Genomic DNA, 21,619 nt, shown 5'->3' with positions numbered 1-21,619 from the left:
ATATAGTAATAAAAATTACTATACGTTAAAAAAACATAGAAATTCACTGAAAAAAAACAAAGTTTACAGGGACATTATAGTTAGGAAATAGAATAAAAAAATAACATACAAATTCACATAAAAAACAAAGGTTACATGGAAGTTATAGTTAGGCTAACATTTTAAACGTAAGAAAGCATAGAAATTCACCAGTTATAGTTAGAGTTACTTCTAGTAACTATAACTTGTGCCCTAGGATAACTACAACTCACGGCCTCGACATGCACTGCTAATTACCCCACAAATTCAGGCACTCATGACATCTTCGATAACCTCATTGATGATATCAATGGAATATTTGCAGTAACATTTTGTATGTGTGTATATTTATATATATATGTATATATATACATATATGTATATATATACACACATATATTATAGATATATATATAGATATATTAGCTTGGTATTCTTTTCTCTAGAAAAAGTCCCAACCTCACCCAGTGGTGAGTTCTTTTTGTCACAGATAAAAGATAAAATGGAGCATGGCTTCAAATCTGTGCTAAAATGATTTTCAAACATTTGCAAGATCAATGGAAAACAATTCACCATGAGTCTCAAAATGAATTCCTACAATGGATGCATTAGCTTGCCTGAGAAACCATGTCCCTGTTATCATAACATGGCCGACAGCATAAGAAAGCACTGACAGATCACCGTAAAATAAAAGTGGAAAATATGTGAAATATTTGGCTTAACTCAGGGATCATCAGAACATAACACTTGACCCATATTCTGATGAAAGGATCTGTATTGAACATTCATCATAACGACCACCTTCACCTGTTGGGAAAAAAATAGAAAACACCATGCTTCTAAGCTTGTTTCCCACACATTTACTTGTTCTCCTTTTGCTTGCCTCATTTGGTACAATTCTGAAGCACAGCCCATCATATCTCCTGTATGTAGATGATGAATGCTGTAATGTCCATATATTTCTTCTGCTTTATCTGAGTCTTCAGAATGATGCAGAAGCAGCTGAGGTGGGACTTTGTGTTCTGATATAGGTTACATATTCTCCCATATCAACATCTTTGTAAAACATATTTTGTAATGTACTTTAGGATATTGCAATGCTTTCTTGACTCTATCCGTGCTCAGAGGTTCCTGCCATGACTTTTAATCTTTAGTAGGCACTCCATCTCCTGAACCACTAGTGGTTCCTCTTCTTCTCAATCTACACCTATAGTTTTAATATTTTCCATATTCAAAGGCAAGTATACAGCTACACCTTTTTGACCATTGCTTGGAAGGGATGCACTACCTGTATGAGAATACACTCATACAGATTTAGGTTTTGAAGATCAGGAAGAATTTGAAAACGTCCACTTTAATATGAACACCTCTAGCATGCTGTTTACTGAGTTCCACATTGTCAATTCAATGTTTACATACAATTTGTCTGATTTACTAGTCAAATGAATCTTCAGCTATCAAATAAAGAGCCAGTTTAAATCATTGTACTATATCACTTTCTTCCATGCTTTCACAAATATAATTTTTTTTGGTTTGTGATCTGAAATGAGTGGCTACAACAAACATAGACTTTGTCAGGAACTTCTGCAGTTGTTGAAAATGCATCAATTTCATTTTTAGTTTTTTTCTAAAACTGTGCTTGCTTGTATTAGAATTTTCAGTTGGTCTCCACAACCATCTCATTCAAATCAGTTGACCTATCTGAATATCATCTAGAACGGAACTAACTTCATAAGGACTGCCTCTCAATAACAAATAATTTAGGGGGTCTTTACGAGTTTGGAAGGTGGAAAAGGCTGCCTGCCAAACTCCCGCAGTCAGGTTGCCACCAGTGCGACCGCCTTCCCTCGGGCTCCATTACAAGTTCCCCACTGGCACAGAGGGGAACACCCCACAACATTGACGCCAGCTCATAATGGAGCCCGCAGCAATGTTGCAGTGCAGTGCATGGGGTGCACCAGCACCGAAATGCTTTTCACTGTCTGTATTACAGACAGTGAAAAGCGTGACAGGGCTCTCCATGAGGACCCTGCACTGCCCATGCTAAGTGTAAGGGCAGTGCACAGGCCCCCTGGGGTCCCCTGAACCCCATCTCTGCCAGCTTTCATTAAAAAAAAGCTGTCGGAGAGAGGGATCGCTATCCTAAGGATGGTGCTACAATATCATTTAAAAAAAAAAAAATTGGGTACAATTCCTGAATATTCACAAATTTCAATGTGATTTAAAAAATAAAAAAACAAGCAAAATCTCCTGTGCTTGCTTTTAATATTGCCCCTGGGTGGGTCAGGTCCCGGGGGCATTACCAAAATATAAAGGAGGGGGGTACACAGGGCCCACTACTGGGGCTCATTGAAACTCCGGGGACCACCACCTTGTCTGGGCATTATTTGTTTGATGATACAGGGAGGACCGTGAGGACCCCCTGGGCCACTGGCACCACCACCTCCTTAGAGCTAAAACTAAGTATGCGAGGGGCTTCACAGGCCCCCATGGGCACTGCATACTAACACCTTCCTGGGGCAACATCATTATAGTTATGCGGGGGCTGCATGGATGCCCCCAGAAACCACCACCTTTTTGGGGCTAAAACAAATTTTGCAGGAGGGTGTGTGGAACCACTAGGCCCTGGGATCCATCAACATCCCGGAGCTGCCCTTTTTTTAAAAAAAGGAGGGTGGGCAGACACCCCTGGACCCTGAGGACTGCCACCTATTCAGGACCACACTAAATTGGAGAGGTGAGGCACACAAATACCCCCTGACCCCATTTAAAAATGATGGAGGGGGGAGCCTCCTTCCTGGAGCCATACATGGCCCTGGGTACCGCCAGCCTCCAGGGCTGGCTCATGCTACTTCTGGAGCTTCTGCCAAGTGAAAGCAAACATCACTCTGTTCCCAGAAAGCAAGAGCGCTTGCTGAGAGCAGAGTTTTTAGCTCTTTACCTGCCTGCTATCATATGGGCAGGGAAAGAGATGAAAAGATTGCTCCCACACTCAGAGAGCTGCATTTCCAGCACCTTCCTACATGTGGGATCAATGCTGACTCGCGCAGGAGGAGGGGAGACAGTTAGGACTTTCTCTCTCCCTTAATGGGATGGATGAGAGAGAGAGAAAGAGATTGTAATTTCAATGCTTGCTCCATACTGTGAGAGAACAGGGCTGATTGCAGAGGCCCCCTAACTTTTTCCCCCATTTTCCACTTCTTGATGGTGTTTTCCTGACTCTGATGGTGCCTTGGGTACTGCTGACTAGTCCCAGGGCCCGTGCTCTGTGTAAAATCAGTATGCAAATTAGGCTAATTATAGTTGGCTAAGTCAACCTACCTATAAGTCCCTAGAATATGGTAGGGCATGTAAGTTTAGGGACCCTAGCATAGGTAGTGCAGGTGCACTGCTGCGGTGCCCAGTGTCATTTTAAAGGCAGGTCTGCCTTGCTGGCTGTTTTTAAATTAAAGTTACATGCAAATGTGACTTTGGAGTTAAAAGTAGTTCTAAAGCCTTAAACTGCCTTATTTTTACATATAAGTCACCCCTAAGGAGTGCCCTATGTGACCCTATGGCTAGGTGCCATGTAACTATAAGCAGGGACCTTATAAAAATAGTTTTATAAGCCCTGGTGAGGTAAAACAGCCAAATTAGTTTTTCCCTCATTATAGTGAATGGCCTCCATAGGGTAGAATGGAAAGACATTATTTTAATTGAAAAAATCCCCTTAAGTAATAGATACCAGACGTTTGGTATCAAATTAATTGTTATGATAAATCCCACAACTTCCAGTTGTGGGATTCAATATCAGCCCTGCAGTGTTTTTGCTGCTGTGCTATGATTGGTCAGCCTCTGGCTGCCTGGCCAGGCTGCCTTGATAAGGTGTGAAGTGGCCTGGCTCAGCACAAAGAGATGTGACTTGGGGAGGAGATCTCCCCTCAGCAGATGGGGAAGCAGGAAGGGGCAGGGCGGCCAAACTGGTCGTCAAAGGCAGAGAAGGACATTTGCACAACCCAGCAACACCCTCACATCCTGCAAACCCAGACAATTAGGTGCCCCCTTGATTAGATTAGGAGAGGGCAGGAGAGGGGGGTGTTTAGGATTTTTAGCCACACCAGTGGGTGGGCTCAGCCAGATGTAACCTCCAAAAATCACTTTCAGCCATGATTGATTTTTGAGGAATGTTGCTCCCTGGGATTGATTTTTGCCACACTTCCCAGGAAGTGTTCATCACAGGGGAAAGGACCCTGCCCCTGATTGGAGAACCAGGACCCCCTGTTTTTCACTCAGGGGCAGGGATAAAACTGGCAGACCTGCACCCACACCTCAGTTCCCTATCAGATTCCAAAAAGGAAGAACTACAGGAGAAGAAGGACTGCCCTGCTGGACCCCTGACCTGCACCTGGACACTGCACTCTGGAGGACTGCACCAGCAGCACACTTGGGCTTCACCACTAAAAGTCTTCTACTGCTTCAAGAAGGGACTCCCTGTTTGCTACAGGTACAAAGGAGCTGCCCAGAGTCCTCTGCATCAAGTCCTGCAAGCAAAGCCCAGCTGACTAGCGTCCAATGGCCATTTGAGGGTTCTGACCAGGTGCATTCTGGGAATTGTAGTCCCAACTCCCAAGGAGCAGCTCAGATCTTCTGGAACCTTGGATCAAGTTGTGGACACTTTAGGGACACAAAAAGGACATCTGGAAGAAGATCCAGAAGTTTGGAGACGTTTAGAGCAACGCCATAAGTTGAAGAGGTGCATTGTGGGAGTTGTAGTCCCAGACCCCAAGAGGCACACCAGAACCTCTCAACCCTTGGCTGGTGCTGTGGACCACTTTCCTGAATCAAACACTTCTGAAAATAAGTGTGGCAGTGCTACCTCGTGGGTGGCCTGAACTCTGGACTTGGTCCCTTTCCAGTGTGACCTTTTTTTAACCCTTTGAGCGCTAGTTGCTTCTATGTGCTAGAAAGCATTAATTCTTTAAGAATTCATATCTCTGGTTCCCCTTATCTGATTTTATTAGTTTTTGTGCCATTTTCTATTTTTAAACTGTTTCCTGTGTTTTATTTAATTACTGTTTTGTGATATTTGAATGCTTTACGCTTTGTCTCCTAAGTTAAGCCTTGTCGCTTGTTGCCAAGCTACCAAGGGTTGAGCTGGGTTTAATTTACTGAGAGCTAACTGGACCTAAGTGAAGGTTAGTGGCCTATTGCTAAGTGTAGGTACTTATCTGCCCTTACCAATAAAGCATCACACTATCATGATGTTTGGTACAAATGTTATAGTTATATTTTGATGAACAGCAGACATACTGGTAAATTCTTGGACTGGCATTGAAAAGGTTAAAGGTTCAAATACTGGTATCCTATGGCAGTGTGTTTATTTACTTGTTACTTTTTCCGCATCAATAATCTTTGGCTCAAATGTCATAGAAATATCTGGACAATGCACAGTAAGGAGTCACCTGTGGCCTAGTAATTTAGTCTCAGACACTCACACAGAAGGTTGCAAGTTTCAGTCTAGATATGTCAGTTGTCATTTCTCAGCTTTAAATTGTTTACATCTTTAAATATATAAGGCGCTTAGAGAAAGGAGATTTACTTGCCATAGCATTTTTTTTCAATTTGTAGTAACTATTTCTCATTCTAAGTGGTGTTGTGTTGTATAGGGTGTAGGAATTGGCTGCCGGCCATTAATTGCAGCCAACCTATACCACGCACAGCCAAAGTCCATGTGTAGTGGTGGGTTGGGTGGTTATAGGCGGTTGGCTGCAGAGTCTTCCTACAAGCCAGGCCCTGGAGCCAACCTCCACCTCTTATTTCATTTAAGTTGGTGCCCGGTGCCCACTTGAGGCACCAACAAATCCTAAGAATGGGGGCTGAAGGGGAAGCCCCGCAGCCCACAAGGCACAAGATGGCTCTCACATGGGACCCAGGATTGCTCCCGCTCCAGTGGGAGCAGCTGCTTCTGATTGCTCTTGCCGAGTGTGAGAAATCAGAGTTTCCCTGCCTGCAAGAGCATGGGCAGGGAAACAGCAGTGTTCTCCCAGCTGGAGGGAGCATTTTCAAAGCTTTGGCCAGGAGGAAACATACTTCTATCCCTGCCCACAATCCTGCAGACGGGTAAAATCACTGTGTCTAGGGGTGGGCTCGCAGGGACAAGGGTACAGAGCTAGCACTTTGTAAGGCTCGGAGAGAGGGTGTACTACTTATTCTTTAGCCCGGGGGACGCTAAATGGGAAACATTCATGCATTTTGATCAAAGTTCATCAAACTTTCCAAAACATTTTTCCATCTCATTCCCTTGTTGGAAAGTTTTGAGGTGATCCATCAGGTGGTGGGGCAAACAAACGATGTATTTTGCCCACCTCCCATAGATATTTTAAGAAGCTTTTTCAATAAAAAATGGCTAAACAGAAATACACAACATTTTGCAGAAGTGTAGATCTTCATATAAAAAACATGGTTTGGTGTAAATCTATTCCACAGGTTTTAAGAAATTAAGTTTAAAAAGTTAGTCACATCTGGATATGTGTAACTCCTGCAGTACCACCATCAAAAAATAGCATTTTGATTGGCTGAGAGGAGTTCTTTTACCTGTCGCCCATCTCAACTGAATGAGCTAACTGGATGGCCGCAGAATTAACTGAAAAGTTGCATCCACCATTACAGGACATGGGGACAAAGCATATTAATAGGCCTTGTTCACCATTATAATTGGTGACTGCACCACATGACTGATCAAAATGTTACAGTCAATGATTTTGAAACTTTGGTAGTGAAAACTTGGTATCTTCTTTCTAAGATGCTCACATGTATGAAGGATGATTCTCATTCATTTATTGTCTTTTTGTGTGCTTTTAGGACAGATCATTTGTATGGACTGATGGCTCACAGTGGGATTATCAGAAATGGCGCCAAGGGGAACCCAGCAACACTGGTGGTCGTGAGCCATGCATCGACTTCAACTTTGCCAGTAAGTCAAAGAAAAAGCCTGGGGGGTCCCTAACTACAGACAGGAAATCCACAGGCATCAATATGTCAGTCTTTTATTTGTTATTTTATTTTTTATAATATTACATATTTTAATTCCCATTCAATGCAGATAAACAAATGATGTTTAGGAGATGAATTACAATACATAATGTGCATTAGCTCGTCTGTTCTGCAGTGAAAGTTCAGTCTTCATTTCCTACCGACTGCATATCTTCAAATAAAGTGCTTTTCCACGCCACCAACACTATTATTTATCTTCTGTATTGCTCATCAGATAAGCATAATTAAAATATTTGGACATTGATCCATTGCACTGTTCATTTTTAGGCCAATTACCCATGAGTAATAGGATTAATTTTGGTAATTTTGTGTTACTCTTTGATATAGGATTATCAATAATAGCTCAATTACACAGCCGCAACACTACTTGTGCTTCTGTTTATTCTGCTTATGTTCTTTTGAATTTCGCCACCAAACAACGAGAGAGCTTGCTACATGTGTCCTAAACAACCTTTGAACAGAACAAAGGGGACTCCTAAAAGCAGTTTCCTTATGATCTTGGCATTTATCATTACCAGTGTATTACATGTATTTCAAAGAACCACGCTGAAAAAGTCAGACCAATTGACCTACATGAAATAGTGTTGACCGTATCCTTATAGAGCCGTGGAGACAGACGGCGCTTGTAGTCACACACTGGAGATGGAGTATATGGATTAAGATCTTTCTTTAAATTACCTGTGCCTCTCACGGAGACACTAATCTATCTGTAAGAAGCCCCATCCCTTCACCGATACTTACTTCGTCAAGCCAATGCGCCCGGTAAAGTTCTGCTTGGTATCCTGTAAGTTGTGCATGTTAGCTCTTGCCTGCAGTTGAGAGTTTAATAAGCATCTTCTGGGTGAGATGTTTAGCAGTGAGAAGTGTGTTACATGTGTCATTGTGTCGCAACGCTATACCAACCGTAGCTCCCAACCAGAGTGAGGACGGCAGTTCTAACAGATAACTGCTGGTCTTAATGCACGAATGACTTCAAGCATCACAATGCTGTGGGCTTAGCAGTGGTACCCAAAGCTAGACCAGGGGCATTAAGTCTCAAAAGTAGAAGCGTTTGATTATTTCTTTACATTGTCTCTATCAAACCAAATAAAAGATTGGGAGCACAATACAGCTTTCATGAGAAAAAACATGTGTAAAAACATACTTCTTATCCACGCAATGTAGTGTGTGGATCAAAAATGTGCAGTGAGTCAAAATAGAACAGTAGTGTTACAATTCACCATTCATAGACAAAGGGAAATTGTTGAATTGCAGATATTAGGCAAAGAATAGGAAAGGTACAGAACTGCAGTGTTTGGATTGTGGTGTCTATCCACTTTGCAACGCCTACACTCCTTCATCATATACAGTGCTAAAAATCTGCCAGATCTTTAATCAGTGAGAATATCAGTGAACATTGGTGAAACCCCACTCTCCCATTGTATATTCATCCTAAATTAGAACCATGTTCCAAGGGGTATTGTCAGTTAATCCAGCTTTGTGAGTGGATAGATGATAAATACATTTTTGCTGTTTCTCGAACAATAACTTATCTGGATTCCTTGTGGCACTTTCAAGTTGTTCAATAATCATCCATGTCAGGTCATTTGTGGTGTGTCCAGTGGACAGGAAATATTCTGTCATCTTGGTGGTGCTTCTCTTTCAATGGATGTTGCTTATGTTCTCACATATTCAAGGTTGTATTTATTTTTCTGCTAGTCATGCCAATGTACTATAACCCACAGGGGCAAGGTGTCATATAAATTACTTGTGTAGAACTGCAATTTGTATGGTTTATAATAATCCAATTCTAGATCCAGAGTCTTCGCTGTGACTGTTAGGTGGCAAATACTACAATTTCCACGGCGATAGTGCCCTGCAATGTCTAGGAGCCCCCAGCAGTTTAGGACCATGGTTCTAGTATTCCTGTACTTCTTTACTCTAGTGGATATCAGCATATCCCTCAGAAGTCTTGCACAGTTATAAGAAAACATACGTTTTCCCATTTATGTGAACCTGTGTAAAATATTCACCAATCTTTGTTTATGATTTTTTTTTTCCTGCTTGGAAACTACATTAAAGGTTTTAACACAAGCTAAAGCAATCTCTGCTGCATTGTGTGTTATGTGTGTTATGTCCCAAGAGTGCTTTTCTGTTCTCAATTTCAGGCTCTTTTCAGGGTTTTTTAATGATGTTCTGCAGGTAATCACTGGCCTACAATTTTTCCAAAAGGGGTTTGGCTTGTTGGTTAAAATCTACTATCTTACTACAATTCCTCCTAAGCTTTAGAAATTGGCCATAGGGTAGCTTTTCTTTGAGTGGACGAGAGTGAAAACTATTGAACTTAAGAAGTGTGTTTTTATCTGTAGGGTTTTGAGTTCTTGTCTGCATTCTTATTTGAATATAGTCACGTCAAGGACCGTGTGTGTAAACTTTAAAAACTTGTCCCAACCATTTGGCCACAGGAAAAAAGGCAAGGTACACAAAAGATCCCCTGACCAGATCACCAGCACAGCATCAATATATATTTTCCGTAACATTATGCTCATCTAAAAAGTGGTGTTGGACTTTAAAATAAATCTGCTTTCAAAATTGTGGGTATAATAACAGGTCACACTTAGGGGAAGGTACTTCTCATTGAAATTCCATATATCTGCAAGCAGAGTGTGCCATCATACTCAAGCAAATTTTTGGTTATTTCTAGCATGAAAGATATTGGTGTTGTGTATTCCCAGTCACCCTGCTCTAGGGTATCATGTGTGACTTTAAGGGTTTTGTCCCGGGGTAGAATTGTATGTAGGCTTTCAATGTCTAAACTCATTAGTAGATTATGGTCAGGATAAAACTGAATCTCCTTCAATATATTGAATAGATCGTAAGTATCTTCCATTTATGCTGAAGTCTTTTGAATCAATCCCTGAGACTACTGAGGCAGCGTTCCTGCTCTTATGTAGTTTTGGAAGAGTGTAGGAATATGGTGTGACAGGGTTACTGATATAAAGGAATTTCGTCCCCTTAATGGATATAATCTTATAATTTTTAACTCTATCAATTGTTTTATCTCCAACTTCAACTCTGGTGTAGGGTCAATTTCTAGGATCTTGTTGTTTTTTGGGTACTGAAGAAGTCTTATACATTAATTCATTGTTGTAGTCGACAACTATGCCTCCCCCTTGTCTACTGGTTTAATGACAATAACAACGTGGCTTTCAGTAAATTCATGGTTTTTGTCTCCTCTCTAGTCATGTTGTGAAATACCTCCATGATATTACCTGTAAGGTCTTTACCTCTCACTATTTGCTAATATTTTAGACTGACAATTACAAATCTCTTGGCTACATAGCTGAGGAACTGTAGGTTCCAAAACAAACAAATGTATAAAAGTTTGCCATTCAGAAAATGAAGTGCAAAATACAGAATTGTTGCAAGAAGATTTGGCCAGTGCTGCTAACTCTCAGGAGATCTGGTAGCAGCCTATGATACTGTTGAACTGTGTGGAAAGTTGGACTGGCATATTAGGCAGTCAGGTAGTGCCCGAGGAACTGGTCTGATAGTGTGAGTGCCCTTTTTTTTTTTTTTTTTTTTTTAGGATTTTGGCCTTGTGGGCCCGTTTTTACTATTGATTTAACTAATATTAACACTTACATTGACTGTAACAAGCACAAATACATGTAGTCTCCTAAAGCTGGCAAAAAACCTATCCAATGTGTCATTACAAATTCAAAAAAGACTAAATATGGATCACTTATTTACCTATCTGATTCACTAATGATGCCCATTTTTAGTATGTTGCCAGGGCCTATATTCTGTTCCAATCTAATGATGCTTGTTTGACTTACTCGTAATACTCCTAGGGCCTGATTTAGAGTTTGGCAGATGGGCTACTCCATCACAAACATTACAGATACCCAATCTGCCATATTACGAATTCCATAGCATATTATGGAATCGTAGTACAGCGGAACGGATATCCATGACAGTAACCCCATCCACCAAACTCTAAATCAGGCCCCTAATAACAAGCATCTGCTCACTCACAGGATACTTGCTAACAGCTTATGGTAATCCAGGTTTGTACTACTCACTCACTTACAAACAGCAAAAGCCACTGGAGTCTTGCAGTGCTCACTCTCGGCACACCCATCGTTGACACTTCTAATAGGTTTGACTTTAACATGCTAATGCATGCAAGCATGATTTTTGCATGATTTGTGCATGCCTTTGTTTGCATGAGTTAGCACATCAAAATCAGGACAACAAGCTAGTCCTGTTGCTTTTTCAATTGCTACATTTTTATGTACTGCCATTTTTTGTAATATAAAGTCAAAAATCAAAATGAAGAGAACATATATCCACCAATCCTAAAATTCAGATGCTAAAATGTATATTTTCTTCCTGGGCTTGGCAGATTGAATACTGAATGGGGGACACTATAATATGCCCTGCTCCCTTTCTGAATTATACAAGGCATCCAACCAGTTGCAGATCCAGGATGCACAATTCACCAGTAAGGTTTCACAGTAGCATAATTTCTCAAATTTTGTTATCAGATGTGTGCTGTTGACCTAGGGCTAATTAAAGGGTAAATCTGTAAATACATTGTCTCCACTGGTCGAAAGAAGCGATGATCACAGGATAGGTATTGGAAGACACCAGCAGATCTTCTTGAATATGGATCTATTGGGATGAAATTGAAATATTGTAAGTACAGATTTTTATTGTATAAACATGGGTGCAAACTTAATTACCTATACTAACCCCATGAAGACTCCCTACAGTATTAAGAAAATAGATGCTGTTTATCTATTAGAAATATGACCAAAATGACAAAAATCCAATCAAGCTATTTCAGTTTTGAAATTAATCAAAAGGTGCGCCATGCAATCTCAGGGCTTCATTTACAAGGCCCTAGTGGCACACTGAGCCACCGGAGCATTATTTCTTTTATGCTCCAGTGGCGCAGTGTGCCAGCCCATATTTACAAGGCCACGTAATAAAGCTACCATGCATGGCTTTTCATGGGCCATGTAATAAAGCTACCATGCATGGCTTTTCATGGCCTTGTAAATATGGACCCCTTTCATGCATAACACTGTGTGAAAGGGGCATTCTATGGGTGTTGCCTGAGGTATTCCCCCACAACACCCATGGAACCCAACGGAATCTGATGCATTCCCAGATTTACAAGTCTGGGAATGTGTCAGATTTCAAAAGTTGATGCTCAGGAAAGCGCACACAGCCAGAGTTGCGCTAAGCCGCTCATGCACTCCCACAATGCGTCTGTGTGTCGATGTCGCTCTGCACCAGGTTCAGCCACACTGGGCCGCATTGGAGGTTTTCCTTTGATGTGGTGAGGGCAGGCACAGCTCCTCGCTGCATGCAGGTGAAAGGGGCCACACTGGAGAATGATTTCCTCCAGTGTGTAGCAGTGCAAGATGTGAAGATGGGGGCTCCACCCGGTACAAAGGTCAGAAGTGCTGGGACCTTTGTCTAAGTAGAATAAGTTGATTGAAGTCTGATAAAACTGGCAACTGCACAGTGCGCATACCACGCTCACTTCCCAGCTGTAAATCTGACACGGTAGTACCAAGCAGAGACCGGAGACAGGTTGAGATAATGGAGAGAGCAGCAATCATGCTGATCTCAAGATCTTTGATGTCCCTGAGATCCCAGGAAGAACAGGGGGCAAGCCAGAAAGTCTGTGGAGTAGCTTTGGAAGTGGTTGTTGGTACTTTCTTTTTTTGTGCGTTTTGCAATTCTTTTTTATGGGGAGCATCACAAAGGGATACATGGGGTACAAAAACAAATGATGTAATGATGCAAGAAAGAAACATGAGGAGGAGCATATTAAAGCAGGAGGACAACAGCTGATGCATCCTATCACAGTTCCAGCATGCAAACATGTCCAGGTGCTGTAATGGCACACATTTTCAACTGGGGGTAGGACATACAGTGTGCTTAGTAGGAAGGTCAAGTAATGAAAGTAGGGATGCCTGAATTCGGCCCTTGGATGTATAAATGGTGCAGAAGGGTAGGGTGGGTTGGGTCATACAGGGATACACTGGGTCGCCATGAGGAGCAGGCTGTGGTCACATAGGGGTGTCTCGTGTTTGCATCCATGGGGAAGTGAGAAAGTGGGTGGGTGGGTAAGCAGGTAAGTAAGTGGGTAAGTGTCCAAGGCGGGATGAGGGTAAGGGGAGGATTAAGGAAAAGCAGGGATTAGGGGTGGGTGAAATAGTGCAAGGGAAGGGTGGGGGAAAAAGAAAGAGGGGAGAGGAGCGGGGTGGGGCGTTTATTTGCAGCAGCAGTGAGGGAAAGGATGGATGTGTCTAAGCAGAACCATGTCAGATCCATTGGCCACATCCATTGATGCTGCATATGGAGGGGGACTTGGGCTGAGCTCAGGGTGGATGTGTGGCACCCCGGAGGAAGGGTGCCAATATTTGAAGGCTTCCATCCTGTCCTGCAGGCTATAAATGACTCTCTCATGGGAAGCTGTCCAATACTTTGCCGACAGCCATTCATCACGAGAAAGGGGTGTGGGGGAGCACCAGTGATGAAGTAAACAGAGCTTAGCTGTAGTAAGTGCCATGTGCAGTAGATGGGGCTGCAGGCATGAGAGGTCTGGGGGCTCCATCATATCATGGAGAAAGATCAGATGACAGGAGAGAGTGAGTGCAACCAGTAGGGTCTCACGTAGTATATTCCCGACTGTGTCCCAATAGGCTCTGATGGGAGGACAATCACACAGAATGTGCACATGATCGCAGTGGGTAAAAATAAATCGCAGTGGGTATGGGGGCAGCACCAACAATTCACTTGGTGCAATACGCCTGCTGCCCCTAGTTTCACCAGTGTCCCATGCCAGTCTTGCAGGGTTTTGAAGAGTCTGAATTTCATGCAAGTCTCACACGTTCCATGGTCGAGGGCCTCCAATACTTTGGTCCAATCCTCCGCTTCATAGTCCATCTGTAAAATGGTCTGTCATTTAGTGTGGAGGTTAGTCTGTAGGAGAAGGGAAAATAGCTGATATGTCAAAAGGTTGTAAAGTACTCCACAGAAGCGTCCCCACTTTCTCAGATAGGATACCACTGGTGAGGGTTAGATGACCCAAGGTTTAGGCCTCAAACAGTGGTGAAGGCAGTGCTGCCGCTGAAGATATTTCCAAGACTGGTGCTGCAAGAGACTGAACATCTCCCGAAGTGATGCAAAGGACTTAAGGGCACCCCCAGTGAGAATCTGACTGATACTGTCTATGCCCGCTAGGCACCACTCTTTCCAGTTCATTGGCTGGGCACCGATGCATAGGTTACCATTGCCCCAAAGGAGGGCATGCTCCTGGAGGTTGGAGTTCACACTGAATAGGTGGTTGGCCCAATGCCATGACTTTCTCATCACACTCAGCATTGGGTTGACAGGATGAATTACAGTGGCTCCATTCCCATATAGTGGGTTCAGGCCCCAGGAACACGCCGGAAGCATACATTCTACTTGTACCCTCAATGACTAGTCCTATCTCCTGCATAGCAGGTAGGTCAATCGAGAAAGGTGGAAAGCTAATGCGTAGTCTTCCACTGCGGGAATTCCCAAACTGCTACTTATGCGATGAGCCAAGAGTTTGGTGCTGGCTAGGCGTGGTTGGGAAATCCTGCAGATTAAGGAGTATATACATTTGTCTTTAAAGCGGAGCAGGGGTATAGGGACCAGTAGGGACAGTTTGCCCAGCATGTAGGTATACCATGGTAATGTCACCATTCACACTGCTTGGAACCTCTCCCAGAGAGAAAGGCCCAGGTGTGACCATTTCTCAAAATGAAGTTTCATGTGTGCTATCAAGGGGGTGAAGTTGCCCGCTACCATTCAATCTAGGGCTCTGTCAACATGTAGTCCCAGATATCTAAGGCAAGTTGGGGTCCATCACAACAGGAAACCGTAATTAACCATTCTTGTAGTGATTCATGAAGGGGTAATACCTCACTTTTGTCCCAATGCACTCTATAGCACAAGATCACCGAAAAGTCCATGAGGATATTTTGCAGATCCGGGAGGCAGCGAGGAAGGGCTGTGAGAGTGAGTAGGATATCATCCGCATAGAGATATATCATTGATGTGCCACCTGAAAGAGGGACTTCATGTATAGGCGGCAAGTGTTGGATTGAGGCTACCAAGAGTTCGATGACCGAGAGGAACAACAGTGGGCAACCCTGTTGCGTCCACTCCCGTGTATAGGGAATGGGTCAGAGAGAAAGCCTCCACAGCTCACCTTGAACGTAGGTGTGTCACAGCGCCAGCGAACCTTGGCAATACAATCATCCCGCAGCCCAGAGTAGAATAGGATTGCAAAAATGCACTACCACTCAATCCTGTTGAAAGCTTTTTCGGCATCTAAAGAGAGTGCAAGGGCATCTTCTTGGAGATATGCAGGATGATTTCTGCAGGAGTGACCCAAGACGAAGCCCACCTTTGTACGTACCAGTAACTCTCCCAGAATTCTAATGTCTCCATTGAGCAAAAAGATGGTCCTATAGCTTTCACAGAGGTAGGACTGATATCACTGCTCTGTTTGAAGTGGAGCCCAGAGAGCCCATACATTCTGTCTCGCAGAAGGCTTCATATAAGGAGTCCACTGTATCCTTGCCTGTCCATTTATAGAACTTCGTGGGTGCTTTGTGGTAAGAGAGCCTAGAGATGGCCTGCGCTATCTCAGTTTTGCTTATTTCCCACTTGAGTAGCTTCTTGCCATCACTATTGAGGCAAGGGATAGATATGCCATCAGGGAAGGTGGCTAAACATCAAAAAACAACAACAAGGAGGGGCGAAAGTGGGAGATTCGGAGGAAGAACTCCTGGTCCTGTGTGTAAAGCTCCCGACAGTCAATAAATCAAAAAAAGATACACACAGTTCCAAAATTACCAATATTTTTCTTTCAAACTAAATGGTTCTGCATTTGACGGAAACCAAAAATGGTCGAAGCAAGGGCCCTCACTCACCTACCGGTGACATGCTTCATCATAGGGCCAAGCTCCTCGTCAGGCCGGCACTGCAATGCCTGACAGGCCCCACATAGGGGCTCTTTGCCGGAGATCTTTTGGAAATGATGTATAACCGGTCAAAAATCGTGAAGGATTGGTGTGAAAATAGTTAAAAGTGACTAGAGGTAACAGATCTGTAAATTTATTCTAATAATGAAACCCCTGACATGATTAAAAACAATACTCAGGGATATGGTAGATTAATCCCATCCACACGTTTAGACTGCAGGTAGGACAGCCCTTTTTCTGTTTTATATAGTGAGTCAGTCAATTAACATTCCAGTATATGGTGCACAACAAGGTGGAATCCATGGGAGTTGGGGAGGCCATTGAGCTGGCCAAGGGCGTGTGGTCACATGGCTCACAGGCTGTGTAGATCAGGCCGGGAGATAACAAAGATTGGTGGGCCGGAGGAAGTCCAGGGGTGGATAGGAGGCACCTGGTGGGGGCTAGGGGGGCAGGAGAATGAGTGGGGGAGAACAAGTATGGAGAGAAGGGGCAAGGGGAGGAAAATGCAAAGAAAAGGCATGCAGGGGATCCCTCTGACTCTGTGGAGAAGGATGCTTCTGTTGTTACCGGGGTCTGGGGTGATGGGGAATGAGGTGGAAGGTGGAGGGGGAAGGGAGAGAAAACCAGAAAAAGAGTGGCACCAGACCTAGGAGGTCCTCATTGGGGGCCAAAGACTGTAAACAGCAGGTACTGTGAACAGGTCTAGACTTGTTCCACCAATGCTCCTGGAGTCCCCGAGGGGAGGGCAGCCTCAAAGGTATACAGGGGTAAAATAAAGTGATTTTAGAGCTGGGTATGTGGACTAAAAACAAAAAAGGATGGGTTCACTGGGAATGGATAGGGTCTCAGGTATTCATAGTCATGGGGGAGGGATGTGACCAAGACGGTATGTGGGAGGACGCCTGTCAGTCATGCAGGAAGCATCTATCACCCTCCTGAAGGGTAGGGCCAGTAACCATGTAGAGGGGGAAGTGGCAATAGGGATATGAAGGAGGGGAGACTGCAGAGAGGAGGGGGTGTTGGGGAAATGGTCAAGCAGAGCCACATAGACAATTCAGGAGGTTCGGACAGACACCATGAGACAAAACAACATCAGAGCAGCGGGTATACCAGTTCAGAAAACAATGTTGAACAAAAAACAGTAATAAAATCCTATGAGACTATAAGTCCCATAACAATGAAGAGGCATGTATGAGCAAAACATGAGTCACTGTTACAGCTTGGGAACACGACATGTGGAAGTCTCATATGAAGGATCTGCATCAGGTGCGACAATGGGGATCACCAATGCCAGCAGGGAGGAGACCACCATGTTCGCCATCCTTTGTGGTCTAACAAAAGGTCATAGAGATTTGGCTATGCTGGGATGTATAGCAGGACATCCCAATAATAAGGCAAACAGTACCCCCCTCAAAAGAAGCACCATGTGCACCAGTAGTAATACTAGCCAGATGTGATCAAAGGAGGTGTCAAACGGATAGGCTGTAACCAGGCATTTGCAGGGCAGGGCAACCCTTTACATTTCAGAGAAATAGAGATACATTACAATAACCCTGAATACGTCCCTGGAGGGTGCCATGCAGTGAACGTTCATGTTAGATTAGCAAGAGGCAGGACAGTGTGAAGCATGAACAAACTTAAGTAGTCCAATGAACCACTCCCCTTTGTCACACATCAGTACACAGAGGTTTAGTCATAACTAGCATATTTTCATTGTGTCTCAAGATAAGGCATTTAGTGGGCATCCCTGAGGAATCAGTTGTGGGTCAAAAAGTTTAGGCTTCATGGGAAATCGACAATGACATTCAAAGGATATACTCAAGTGCTCCTTCTATGGGTGACAGGGGCCACAATCAGTTTATTGCTAAGCCTCAGGACTAGGGTCAGGCTGCAGGCTACATATTAGCCCTTGGTAAACAAAGGTTTCAGCAGTGATCCAGACTTGTCATGACCATGGACAGTCAGGGCCACCATCACTTGGAGAGTCATTTCTCTGCCATCCTGGGATCTCAGCAGTTGATCCAGGACCATGGTTCACTTGAAGGTGTCTTCCAAAGTTTGGTTGCCTTTGTAGATGCAAGGCGGCATGAATGTATCCACATGATGAAAGATGGGAGACGGGCCATGCGGTGCATGATGTACTGATTGGTGTGAGAGGCCACCTAGAAAGAGGAGGTGCACATCAAGATCTAAGAAATCCCTGGAGCTGCCGTCGTTAGTTATCCACATCCGGGCAGGCTCAAAAAAGTCCAAACCTAATACCCAACTGGCACAATTAGGGTCGTGGGGCCAAGTACACCCTCAGTTTATCATTAGTTTCACAGGAAAAGTCAACAACAATGTGTATTTTGTGTCCTTTGAAAACATACAGGCCATGGGGACAGGCTGCTACCGTGATCTGCCAGACTTGTTGTAAGAAATGGGGTCTCTGGTTGGCAGTCAGTACGCACTCTGTCCAAGCCTGGACTCTCACTCTAGTCAGTATAAGGGAGATACACAGCTCAGATAAGCCTGGCTCAACCCCTTGGTAGCTTGGCACAAGCAGTCAGGCTTATCTCAGAGGCAATTTGTACAATCACACGCAGTAACAGTGTGAAAACACCACAAAAGGACTTAACACCAGGTTAGAAAAATAGCCAATATCTGATCTATCTGAGTAAAACATGATCAAAATGACAAAAATCCAACATACATAAGCAAAGTTATGATTTTTTAAAGATTAAACTTCAATATAGTGCTTGGAAACACACATGCTTTGAATTAGTGATATCACAGTGTTGTGACAGAGTAGTTCCCAACAATCTGAAGCTAAAAGAGCTGGTCACGGAGTCACACGGACCCCCAGGTACAGTACCTTGTGAAAATGCAGAAACAAATCTGGGATCGAGGTGTCGCTGGATCCAGAGCAGCGTTGGTTCCGGTGCACAGAACGAAAGAGCAGATGCATCTGGTCCTTGTTGTGGGGGTGAGGCACCGTCGGTGCGAAACATTGGATCAGAGCACTTCTGGCAGGGTCGTTACCCAGCGGTCATGGCATGGTGCATCGAAGTCGGGTGTCATGGACGACGGTCATACAGCACTTCGGGGCTCATAGAGTCATGGACTTCAGCAAGGCTGTGGCGGCATTGGGCCTGCGGGGTCATCACACTCCAGCAAGGACCACGGTTTCAGTTGCAGGTGGGATCTGGCAGTGGCATCAGTCCGGAGTCGTTCAAAGTCAGTCCACTTGGTTCTTCTTGGTTTTTCACCAGCTTCTCCTTCCAAGGGCCCAGGGACTTGATTAGGCAGCTCTTGGCAGAGTAGGAGTTTCAGTAGAAAGTCCAGGGGCTGGGAGAGAAAGTTGTTGATTGCCCTGAGACTTCAGAACAGGGGGCTAGTTCAGTCCAAGCCCTTGGAGAAACTTCACAAGCAGAATACACAGCAAAGTCCAGTCTTTGTCCTCTCCAAGGCAGAAGCAGCAACTGTAGGCCAACCCAGCAAAGCACACACATCAAAGGGTCAGTACTCCTCCTCCAGTTCTTCAGCTCTTCTCCTTGGCAGAGGTTCCTCTTGGTTCCAGAAGTGTTCTAAAAATCTGGGGGGGTTGGGTCCACTACTTATACCCCTTTCTGCCTTTGAAGTAGGCAAACTTCAAAGGAAAGTCTCCGTTGTTCACCAGATCCTGCCTTGTCCAGGCCTGGCTCCAGACTCACACCAGGGGGTTGGAGGATGCATTGTGTGAGGGCAGGCACAGCCATTGTGAGTGTAAATGACCACTCCTGCATCCATTCTATGGCCCATACGGCTATGCAGGCTACTCACCAGATCCCTTTGTGTCACTGTCTAGTGGAGATTCACAATCAGCCCAACTGTCAGTCTGACTCAGACAGACAGACAAGGAATACACAAGCAGGCAGAGTCGCAGAATGGTTTAGATAATAAAATTATAACTTTCTAAAAGTGATATTTCCAAACTGACAGTCTAAAAAACAACTTTACCAAAAGATATATTTTTAAATTGTGAGTTCAGAGACGCCAAACTCCAAATTTCTATCTGCTCCCAAAAGGAAACTACACTTAAAAGTTATTTAAAAGCAGCACCCATGTTAACCTATGAGAGAGATAGGCCTTCCAACATTGAAAACCGAATTTGATAGTATTTCACTGTTAGGACATGTAAAACACACCAGTACATGTCCTACCTTTAAAATACACTGCATACTGTCCATGGGGTTACCTAGGGCCTAACTTAGGGGTACCTTACAGGTATAAAAAGGGAAGTGTTGGGCTTGGCAGATGGGTACACCTGCCAGGTCGAATTGGCAGTTTAAAAACTACACACACAGACACTGCAGTGGCAGGCCTGAGCCATGTTTAACAGGGATACTCATGTGGGTGGTACAGTCAGTGATGCAGGCCCACTAGTAGCATTTGATTTACAGGCCCTTGGCACCTCTAGTGCACATTACTAGGGACTTACTAGTAAATCAAATATGCATATCAAGGACAAGCTAATTACATATACAATTTACACAGGGAACACTTGTACTTTAGCACAGGGCAGCCGTGGTTAAGTGTCCAGAGCTCCAAAACCAGCAAAAGTAAAGTCCAGCCCACAGTCAAAAAATGGGAAGTAGAGGTAAAAAAATACAGGGGAGACCACGTCAAGCATGCCAGGTCTAACACATGTTTATGCCAGAGGAAGCATGCTATTATGGGGCTTACACGGTCCATCAAGTGTCTACATATAGGACGCATTCTGTGTACTCCTTAGAACTCCAAAGAGGGAATACATTTGAGTCCTGTGAGGGTCAGGAAAAGATCTTGAAGGAAGGTTCTGACATCTGTTTCCTCAGCCTGTTCCGGAATGCCAAAAAAGCAGATGTTTCCCTGCAGCTTCTGTCCTCTAGGTCCTTGAGTTTACCTCAACCATAAATTTTAATACCACATTCCTGAACTTAGGGGTAGGCAGGGTCTCTGTATAATGAAATGTATCCTAATTTCTCCATCCACGCACCATTAACTGGGTTAAATATTTTACCCTCTAGATAAGATAAATTCACTTCTCTGGCACCTTTATTTACCATGTGTAGGAAAGTACCATCCTGCCTGGCATGTTGCCCCCATTTTTACTGTATGTATGTTTGTTTTTCCCTATGTGTCACTGGAATCCTCCTAGCCAGGACACCAGTATTCATAAAGTATGCCCTGTATGTGTTCCCTGTGTGGTGCCTAACTGTATCACAGAAGTTCTGCTAACTAGAACCTCAGTGTTTATGCTCTCTCTGCTTTTAAAATTGGCACTGCAGGCTAGTGACTCATTTTACCAATTCTGATTGGCACACTTGAACACCCTTGTAATTCCCTAGTATTGTCATAGTTTGAACTCTTGCTCTGGGCAAGACTGCTGGTTTAAGGATGACAGTACTTTTGTTTGAAGGCGACTGCGTCTTTCCTACAACAAGTCGTAACTGTTATCCCAACCTTACCGGCTCACTAGCAGCATCTCACCAGAAACACACTAGTAAAAGGTGATTTATGGCAGCCGTTTACGCATGGACTCAAAAATA

General features: G+C 43.8%; 1 protein-coding gene across 1 annotated transcript in view; it reads left to right on the top strand.

The window, feature by feature from the left end:
* Positions 1-21,619, top strand: part of LOC138302026 (lectin) — a 151,298-nt gene that overhangs the window by 86,003 nt on the left and 43,676 nt on the right. The window contains exon 4 of the mRNA XM_069242443.1: positions 6,859-6,970. Within this exon, the coding sequence (XP_069098544.1) occupies positions 6,859-6,970 (112 nt within the window). The remainder of the gene's footprint in view (positions 1-6,858; positions 6,971-21,619) is intronic.

Source organism: Pleurodeles waltl, chromosome 6 (genome assembly GCF_031143425.1).
Source record: "Pleurodeles waltl isolate 20211129_DDA chromosome 6, aPleWal1.hap1.20221129, whole genome shotgun sequence".
NCBI lineage: Eukaryota > Metazoa > Chordata > Amphibia > Caudata > Salamandridae > Pleurodeles > Pleurodeles waltl.
This window is presented reverse-complemented; position numbering and strand designations above follow the sequence as displayed.